The sequence below is a fragment of the Montipora foliosa genome, chromosome 14, assembly GCF_036669935.1.
Source record: "Montipora foliosa isolate CH-2021 chromosome 14, ASM3666993v2, whole genome shotgun sequence".
Taxonomy (NCBI): domain Eukaryota; kingdom Metazoa; phylum Cnidaria; class Anthozoa; order Scleractinia; family Acroporidae; genus Montipora; species Montipora foliosa.
This window is the reverse complement of record NC_090882.1, coordinates 14,130,348-14,140,347: the sequence shown is the minus strand read 5'-3', so window position 1 is coordinate 14,140,347 and position 10,000 is coordinate 14,130,348. Positions and strand designations below refer to the sequence as shown.

Sequence of the window (10,000 nt, the reverse complement as noted above, 5' to 3'; positions counted from 1 at the left end):
CGGTCTCCAGTTTTTGATCAATCTCCTGTCTTTGTCCTTTTTCTCAATTAAAGTTATTACGGCTTGTTTTTGCGTCGTTGATAATTCTCCGTGAAAATAGGCATAATTCAAATAGTCAACTAGAAACGATCCGATTTCTGGCCAAAAAAACTTATAAAATTCTACTGTGAACCCATCGTTCCCAGGAGTTTTATTGTTGTTGAAGGTCGACAAAACCTTAAAGCATTCAGAATAAGTTAACTGGCCCTCACACATTTCACGCATTGAATCAGTTAACTTAGGAGATGAAGAGAAATTTTCAAGAAAGGGACAAGTTGAATAGTCACTTCGTATTTCTGACTGTTCGTCGTAAAGTTTCGAGTAAAAACTGTAAATTTCATTCGTAATAGTACTCGGGGGGGTAGTCTCTTCTCCATTTGTCCTAATAAGTTTTCTTATGCAGCTTTTCTTCTTATTGCTATTCTCTAAATTCAAGAAATACTTGCTGTTCCTTTCCCCTTGTTCGTACCATGTAGCACGGGATCGGATGATTGAGCCCCTTACAATGTAGTCATATTTTTTTTCGTACTCCGCTTTAGCCGATTCCAGGTTGGCAAGATTTTCTTGCGTTGGTGATTGTGCAATTCTCTCTTCGCATATTTTAAGCCTATTTTCAATTGCTTGGATTTTCCTTCTCCTTTCTTGAGCTTTCAATTTACTAAAAGTTATACTTTCCTCGCGAATTTTGTATTTCATCCAATCCCATTTAATTCTCAGATCAACACAGAAATTAATTTCATCGAGCCACATTGAAAATTTTTCACGTAAACGCTGAATAAACAAAGCGTCATCCAAGAGACTGTTGTTGAATTTCCAAAAAGATGGGCCACGCTGCTGGTCATCCAGACTATCGATTTCTAAGGTTATTGCACTGTGATCCGTTCTTATAGCTGTCACTATGTCGACCTTTGCTACATCATCTTGTAACGAATCACTAATGAGCCAATAATCAAGGCGTCTCTGGATAATTGGGCTTTTTTGTCTCCAAGTAAATTTCTTTATATCGGGATTACGGATTCTCCAAATATCTACTAAATCGTAATTCATCAAAATGTCCTCCACACACTTAACTGAGTCTTTTAACACTGGGTTTCCACCCGAGCAGTCTAGATCTGGATCTATGGTTACGTTAAAATCCCCTCCTAATATAATTCTTTGGTCAGATTCACTGAATCCTCCATCGTAGATGAGCTCGGACAATGTTTGGAAGAAAATAGTTTGTTGAGTGGTGGTATTAGGAGCATAGATATTTACCAGAAGGAACGGGACATCCTGAATAGTTGTCTCTAAAATGAGGTACCTACCTTCCTTATCAAATCGAATTGATTTTAATTTGAAGTCAAGAGATTTTCGTACTAGAATGGCGACCCCGCGACTATGGAAAAGAGCCATGGGCAAAATAAATATCTCCAGGCCACTGCTTTTTCCATTGATTTTCAATCTCCTCGGTGCTGTAAGTCTCTTGCAAAAAGCAAATGTCTGAGTTTTGCTTGATTATCCAATTGAAAATTGACTTACGCTTTTCAAACGTACGAATACCCCGAACATTCAGCGAAATAGTTTTAAATTTTAAGTTACTGCGATCCATTGAAATTTGCATACGTAAAATGGAAAATGAAAATAGTAGCTGTTATTCCCAGAAGCGACATTGTTACCCGCACAGCAATTAGTACATTTTCGATTTTGAACAAAGAATGACCCACAAGAGTACAATAGACAAGTTATTAACACAACAAACCGTACACACAGTAACAAAAAAGACAAACGAACGCTACAACAGATAATTACATAATTAAAACAGCAGCCAGCTATAGCTGTTGAAAAAAAACGCCACTGACGAGAAGGGTCTTGCATTCATTACACTACACATACAAACAATAGATACAAAAAAACTCCGTTTCTTTGGAAGTACATATTCAAATTTTTCAGGAAACAAACATTGCCTAAAAGCTGAATCCTACACTTCAACACCGTCAATAAACAGTTTATCTGGTTCACTTCTACTAACATAAGCAGTCTTACCCTCCCCTTTAGCTTTCTTAAAACGCTGCATTTTCTTTCTCCTCCGTTCCATTATCTCTTTAGGGAGGTCTGCCGAAATTCCATAATTCTTGCCCTTCAACTTCCTAGCGTTAGCCGTCACCTCCTCACGATCAGGGTATCTCAAGAATCTTGCGATGATTTGCCTGGGCTTTCCACTGGAAGCGTTTTGCTTTCCAAGACGGTGAACTCTTTGGAATTCCATATCAGACGCGCCTTCTATACCCAGCTCCTTTGTTAAAAAATTGACTAGAACTTCTTTAGTATCCTTTTGTACGGCTTCTTCTTCGATTCCAAAAAAACGAAGGTTCTCGCGACGGTTGTAGACTTCCATATACAATTTTTCATCCTTGAGCTGGTTGACCTGATTATGTAAATCTTGCAGTTCCGCCTTAAAAGACTCCCTTTCAGCGTTTGCAAAGATCAACCCTTCATCGAGCTCCAAAACCTTCTTCTCCGTCTCTCTTTTAAAGGACTCAAACCCGTCCATTTTTGCTTGAAGGCTACTCACTTTGTCATCTACCGCTTTAACATACTCTTCAACTTTTTCTAGCTTTGATTCAACAGTTACTAGCTTCTCCAATAAAAGCTCCAGTTTGGGCGTAACTAAATCCGCCATGTTTAATGCAGTGGTCACTTCGTCCGATACGTTACTTGTTTCAGAGTCGGAAAATGATGTGTAGCGCCTAATCTTTTTGTCATCGGGCAAGCGGTTTTCCTCTGCGGATGAAGTTGAGGAACTTTGGCGTGTTTTTCGTTTGGTGGATTCAGCTTGGTCGGCCATGCAACGCTTCCAAACACGGAGCTATCATAGACACGTTCACTCAGCCATGTTGCCCGACCCAATCTCCCTTCAAGTTGAAATTACAGAAATTTGCCAGCCTGACTGAAGTCGAAACTGACCGAAACTATTTATTTTCCCTTGTATATCTTGTATAACGATGATAACTAACATGACCTGTCGCGATCGGGCAACTTGATCCCGCGAGGATATACAATACACTCGCGGTCAATCAATCAACCAATCAAAAACTTTATTTCTCTTGAATTTTACAGATAGCATAAGCCTACTTATTATATGACTAGCTCCGTGAGCGGGAAAGATGAACCAAATCGCGCGCTGCGATTGGCTACCCGAGCGGGCAAGATGGTGTGATACTGCCCGCTCGCCGGGGATTTCTCGCTTGGTGCCACAATATCAAAAGACATTTTTGGTGTTTTAAGTTATGTGATAAATCCCTTATTGAATAAGCTTGTTCGGTCAAGATGGCTGGATATTGGCCTTGTTCTTTTTTTGCGTGTTTATGGGGACCTCGACTTCGTCTCGGTCCATAATCCCGCAAAAAAAGAACGAGGCCAATATCCAGCCATCTTGACCGAGTAAGCTTGGTTAATAACCCATATATATTAATACTACAAATATATGTTACATACAAATTTAAGACAATCTTAACACGCTAGTTATTATGTACATTGTGACCTCTATAAGTAAAAACTCAGTAGTGATTAACCGGACCTAATTAAGAAAGGAGCAGCGTTTTTGATCAAAGGTAATGCTCTTGATTTCTGAGTTATTAATGACTCAGCGGTTCTATAAGTGTTTCTTGCAGCATATTCCAGTGTTTGCTGGCAGAGTAGCGAAACACGTGCAAGCCATGTTTAATCGATTTCACTCTAGGGATGCTAAGGCAGCGTATGCCACGCAGTTTATAAGAGAAGAACAATAGCTCGTTAATTTATCAAGAGGCTAGACCATGAAAAGATCGATGGATTAAAATTAACAAGTCGTGTATTCTACGATTGTGTAGACTAGGCCGATTAATTGTTGGTTTTCACTCACGTGATCAACAGCCATGTTTTTCAACGAAAACAATAGAAAACGTTTGCATAGTAATAGAGTTAAGTTCCCGGAGGATTTGGTCGGGGGTCCAACATGGCCGCCGTTTCTTTGTTTAGGGCCCCAACATGGCGGCCGTGACGTCATTTGAAAACCGAGAATATTTTCTAAACGTGTATCGTAGCAATCATGATAGTCACTAAAATTGAATAAAACGTAAGCATCTCTCGTTGATCTCAAGTTTGTCGTAAGGATTCCAGATAATTGAACAGTAATTGAGGCAAGAGAAAAGGAAAGAACTTAGCACAGGTAGGAGATGTTTATGGCTCTTCAGCACTTGCAGTTGGTACATGCTCATCGAAATTGAGGTCACTGTCAATAGTGACACCCAGCAGCTTCATGGAATGTCAGATTTCAATACTTTTGCCATTTGAGATAAAACAGAATGTTGCAAGGACACTAGAGCGACATTTGTTGACATTAAGACACATGCCGTTAAAAAGATCGACTTGCATTTCCGTTGCATCTCAACTAAAGGTAAAAAAAGGTTAAGTCACTTTATTTAGCGCCGTAAGTTCCTTCAGCTGCGAGGCCGGTATCAATGGAACCTGAAAGTGCTCCCTTTACCGTCTCCCTCTATCAGTGCTGCGTTTTACGGTGTCTAAAGCTATAGCTTCGAATTGATTTTCACGGATCAGAGGAAAGTCGAAACAGACGTTGAAGTCACCAAGGATTGAACTGGGGACCTCTTGCTCCGAAAGCCACGCACTAATCAACTGAGCAACGCCTGCTCCTCAGAATGAAAGGAAATATACAAAATATCATTCATGAATTTGCTAAAAAGTAAGGGTCCGAGTACTGATCCTTGGAGGACACCTTGTCCAATCTGAAAAAGTGTTCCCAACTTTAACCTTCTGAAACCTATCAGCAAGATAGCTTTCCATCAGTAGAATGCTACCCTCGGATAGACCATAAAAATGTAAATGTAAATGCATTGTGTATACAGTAGTACACTTGGCTATCAAGGTAGTTCACAGGCACCGGCACTTTTAATAAACCCCCAACTGAAAGGAGGGAATCAGTTAGCTATTTACAATGCGAGGTAGGGTTGATACCGGAACAACCGTAAACAAATCCAAACCAGAGGTGAAAACGGGATTTGAACTAGGGGCAACGTAAGCAAGCAAACCCAACGCCCCAACCAACGGACCACTGGGCTATAAGCTTCGCGTTAGGGTTGGTCGCATTATTCTCAGGTTCTCTGTCCACTCGGCTAACTCTTACATAAGCTATAGTTTTTGTGTCTAGAAACAATTGACTGTTTCACTGATTTCTGATTTAATTGAAAAAGGATTGACTGTAATGTCGAAAGGCTAATTGGATCTTTGTAATCTGCATTCAAATTTCTCCAAACCAGAGTAGCGTCAAGATATGCCCTTAATTTACGGATTGACCATGAGATCTTTTTAAGTATGTCGACACTATACCAGATATCTCTTGCGCCGAAAGAAAAAAGCATATCGGATAGGGCTTTTGTTTACAAACAAAACCTTTTCGGGCCGGTTTTTGAGACGGATGAACTATACGCCGCTTCAGCTGAAAATGAATCGTCATCATGAACGGAGAGTTTTCAGTGTCAGTAAGCGAGGCAAAAGTCGGCGACACAGAGATAGTAATGGAACTCATTCCCTCTGTACCTTTGAAAAAAATCTGTTTCAGACATCAAAGCTCTTTCTTCTCAAGCGAAAAAAATTAATGAGGAAATAGTATTTTCAGTCTTTCCCCGTAAGAGAAGAATGAAATGATATCCGCTTATTGTATTTATTCATTTATCTTTTATTTAGATCCTTTGTGGAAATGCTTTATTAGCACCAATTCGTGATGTCCTTGCACCCTTATCGTGACGAGGAGTTAAATCATTTCAAGTGTTTGTCCCTGGTTTTAAATGAATTCCCAAAGGCTTTACGTCAGACTTTTAAGACGATGTGGGACAGCACTATTGGGCATCGCCCTGGCTTTCAGCTTTGGGATGACTCCACTGCTGTGAGAAATCTCTTTGTATCTACAGAGGGAGGTACAACTAAAGTTCCTACCCACCAGTCGTATAATGAATGGGATTGCACCGCCTTATTCCAAGCTACCATCTTTGCAAAGTCTTTCAGTATTCATTCCAAAACCCTCGCTGATTTCTATGTAAAGCCCTGTGCTGTTCCTTATGGAAGTTTCCATGGATCTGTGTTGAGTCCAGTAGGAGATAATGACGAAACCTTTGCACTGGCTATTGATCAGCTTCGGCGCTTGAGGAATGCAGTTTGTCACTCTTCTCGCTTAGAGATGGACAAAGCAACATTTCACCGTAACATTCAATACGCTAAAGAAGCGTTCAAAGCTCTGGGAATTTCAACTGCGTCGATTGATGCAATTGGAAGTTTGACTGCATCTGACTTTCCAACAATAAAAGTACGTTTGTTGGAACAGCATGTAAGGGAAGAGAATCAAGCATACATAACATGTTTAGAGAGTAGAAATGCAGATTTCGAAGAGATAAGGGATTTCTTAACAGGCATAAAACAGAACGTGGAGATCCTCGCTGCTAACAAAGACGAGGTCACTAGGTTGGAACAAATGATAGACGACTGGAAAACAGAGCAAAGGGAATGCAATCTGGCAGGCGAAAAGGTTTCTACAAGGGTAGCGGAGGATATGATTTCAGCTGTGGAAAACTTGAGGATGCAACTGGAACGGAATAAAGGTAAAAATAGGACTTAACTGTTTTTAAGCCTCTTTTTACAACAGCAGGAGATAGCAATAGGCGTGACATGCAAAACACACTGTCAATGAAACAGTAACAGTAACAGTAATTCAATTGACAAACCTGAGGTCGACTGTGCGCTCATTTTACTTCCCCCTCTCCATCAGTGCTCCGTTTTACGGGTATTTAAAGCTACTTAGCCACACGGAAAGGAAACTGAGAAGTCGAAACAAGGATGCGAGATCCGAGAATCGAACTCAGGACCTCTTGCACCAAGGCCGTGGACTAACCGACTGTGCCAACGAAACTCTTAGTTATTAAATTTGTCCCGCAGCTAAGCTAATGAGAGCCATAGGTTTATTTCTGAGATGGCGTCACAAACTAATTTTCTTTCCTTATTATAACAAGATAATTTATGAAGTGAAGAGAAATTTGTTCAGTGACGTAATCTCAGGAACGTTGCCAGTATTCCATAGGGTCTGTATTTGGTTTAAACGACTACAAAGCATTGAAAAAGAAACGGGAAATATGTCTACTGTGGGTGACAATTTATCCTGATTACGAGTAACACTTCAGATTATATGCACGAAGTTTAGATACTGTTTGGTTTTAATTCTTGATATCTTCTCTTCAGTTTATAAAGTCTCAATGAGACAAAGGATATCCAAAAAAATAGGCAATGTCTACTATGTGTTTTACTTTTACATTACAAAGACATCAAGCCAACAATCCCAAGATCTTGTCTTCCTTCAATGGTTCCAAACTTTACTGGCCGAAAGAGTGAATGCCAAGAGATCGTGGACATCGTGAGTTCCGACCACACTCGGATCGTGACGATCTGGGGCTCACCTGGATTCGGAAAGACATCGGTTGGAATAGCGGTGGGCCACCAACTACAATCTCAAGGCTTTCCTGTTTATTTCCTTTCATTACGAGGACTTCAGACAAAGGCAGATCTAACATCGAAGCTTTTCAGCCTTGTAAGGCAACCGACCACTTCGATTCAGAGATCAATCCCTCAGCTTCTGTCCTTTGAAGATGATCTAATTGAGACCCTCGGCAACATTTCAGATTCCCTCGTATTTATTCTTGATAATGTAGATGATCTACTAGAGAGTGGCATTCCAAAAGTAAAAGAAGACGTCCTGCAACTATTTGAAGAAATTCTTGCGCGAAATGAGAAGATAACTCTGGTGGTGACCACACGAGAATCATTTGAGTTTATGAACTTGAATTTCCAAGGTCACAGATCAATAAGAATAAGGCCACTGGATGACACCACATCTCATACTCTAGTTCTTGAATTAGTGCCAAATGCTAGTCCGGATGACTGCGCAAGAATTGCTCAAATATGTGGGTGTGTGCCTCTTGCAATGAGGTTAATGTGCTCTTTAGTTTGTGAAGATGATGTTCATCCAAGTCAGTGTTTGATTGAGTTCATTGAGTCCGCAACAGAAAGTATCGTCGACATCTTGGACAATCCAGATTATCCGTCTAATCAAAGGTTGCAGTTCCTATATGAATCGTCCTTCCTCAGACTTTCCCCAGCAGAAAAAGAAGCATTTGTGTCTTTGTCTGTTCTTCCGGGATGTTTTACCATGGATCTCGCCACAACGGTAATGAATATTACGGCGGAGATTGAGGCTAAGAAAATGTTGCAAAGACTCCGAAGAAAATCCCTTCTCGATTCAAACTCCCAGCCTGGAACATTCACTATGCACAAGCTCCTTCAATCATTTGCTAGAGAAGCGGGAGAACAGCGACTGGAAGAAATAGTGGCAAATGCAAAGTGCCGCTTCCATGCGCATTACATTTCTCGTTTCGAGAAATTGAATGATGAGTTTCTAAATGGTTATTCCACGGATGCATTCATCGCATTCTATGAGGAAAAGCAGCATTTTATGGAAAGCCTAGAAGACGGTTGCACAGATTCCAGGATAGCCGAGAATGTTGTTAAAGTTTTGATAAAAGCAGAGTTGTTTCTAGATTCGTTGTTTTGGTGTTATAGTGAAGCACACAATTTTAATAATATCTACGATTTGGCATTAAAGGCAGCCAATGCTCTGGGAAGTGCACATTACCAGAGATGTTTACTAACTTCTAAAGCGTTTAGTGAAATTACTTGGGGAGCAAAAGGAAGTGCAATACAACTTCTCAAGATGGCATATGAAATCCAGTCGAAATCTCATCCAGTTTCTGATGATGAAAGGAGTAAATACTTGTGTTATTTTGGCATCTGTAAGCTTGTTATCGGCGAGGTTGAGAGCGGCATACAGTGCCTGCAAGAGGCTCTTCTTTTAATGCGTGGAACTGAAGAGCACAGAATTTTAACGCTCATTGTTTGCCAAGTCATTGCTGTCTATTATCACTTCTTAAACGACCCATCTACCTCAAATTACTACTATAACAAAGCTTGCAAGGAATGCAGTTCCACTGCAGACGAGCAACTGATTGTTATTCCACCTCAGGGATGCAAAGGAAAAGAACCAAACAATAGCAAAAAGCTTCAAATAAACACTTGTAACTTGGGTAATTGGCCAATGCAATTCCTTGTTATATTTCACGTCAGGGAAGCAGCAAAGAATTTCTTCGACACTGACACCATGCAATTTGTAATCAACCCTGCCCTTCAAATATTAAATGATCTCAAAATTAATTCAAAAACCCCTTTTCATTTGTTTCATTTCTGTGGTAATGTTGTCGCACTTCTGAGGTCAACATTCACCGAAGAAGGTATTGTTGGATCAGGTTTCGAAGAATTCGTCGCGCGTCACCAAGCAACACTCGGGCAATTTAAATATAGCTCTTCAGCCCCAAAGGAGAACGAAGATTCAACCAGTTGTTCTCAACAATGCAATCAGCCTCTCGCAGCGTTCTACCTACAACTCGGTGATTTTCACCACAGCAAGAAGAACTACTCAAAGGCTCTTTATTTCAAAAAGTTTGCACTTGATATCCAAATAAGAAGAAATAGACAAGATACAAAGGAATTCTTAGCTCATAGCTACTATTCACTCGGGGTGACACAGAATTCATTAGGTGACTTTACCTCTGCTCTGCAGTCTGCCCAACGGGCATTCGATGTGCGGATAAAGCTGTTCGGAGAGGATCATGCAAGCACAGCTGATAGTTACCATTCACTCGGGGCGACACAGCATTCATTAGGTGATTTTACCTCTGCTCTGCATTCTTTTCAACGGGCATTAGATGTGCGGATAAAGCTGTTCGGAGAGGATCATGCAAGCACAGCTGATAGTTACCATTCACTCGGGGCGACACAACATTCATTAGGTGATTTTACCTCTGCTGTGCAGTCTGCCCAACGGGCATTA

The 10,000-nt window shown here is 40.6% G+C and overlaps 1 protein-coding gene and 1 pseudogene across 1 annotated transcript; one reads left to right on the top strand and one right to left on the bottom strand.

Moving 5' to 3' along the window:
- The window catches only part of LOC137984457 (uncharacterized), a 28,253-nt pseudogene that overhangs the window by 14,355 nt on the left and 3,898 nt on the right, over window positions 1-10,000 (top strand).
- Window positions 1,997-2,863, bottom strand: LOC137984458 (myosin heavy chain, clone 203-like). The gene has a single exon (XM_068831630.1). It carries the CDS (start codon window positions 2,861-2,863, stop codon window positions 1,997-1,999), a length of 867 nt encoding a protein of 288 aa, XP_068687731.1.

Bases quoted from the DNA above. Each gene is read 5' to 3' on its own strand.
- LOC137984458 (XM_068831630.1), bottom strand. From the start codon at position 2,863: ATGGCCGACCAAGCTGAATCCACCAAACGAAAAACACGCCAAAGTTCC.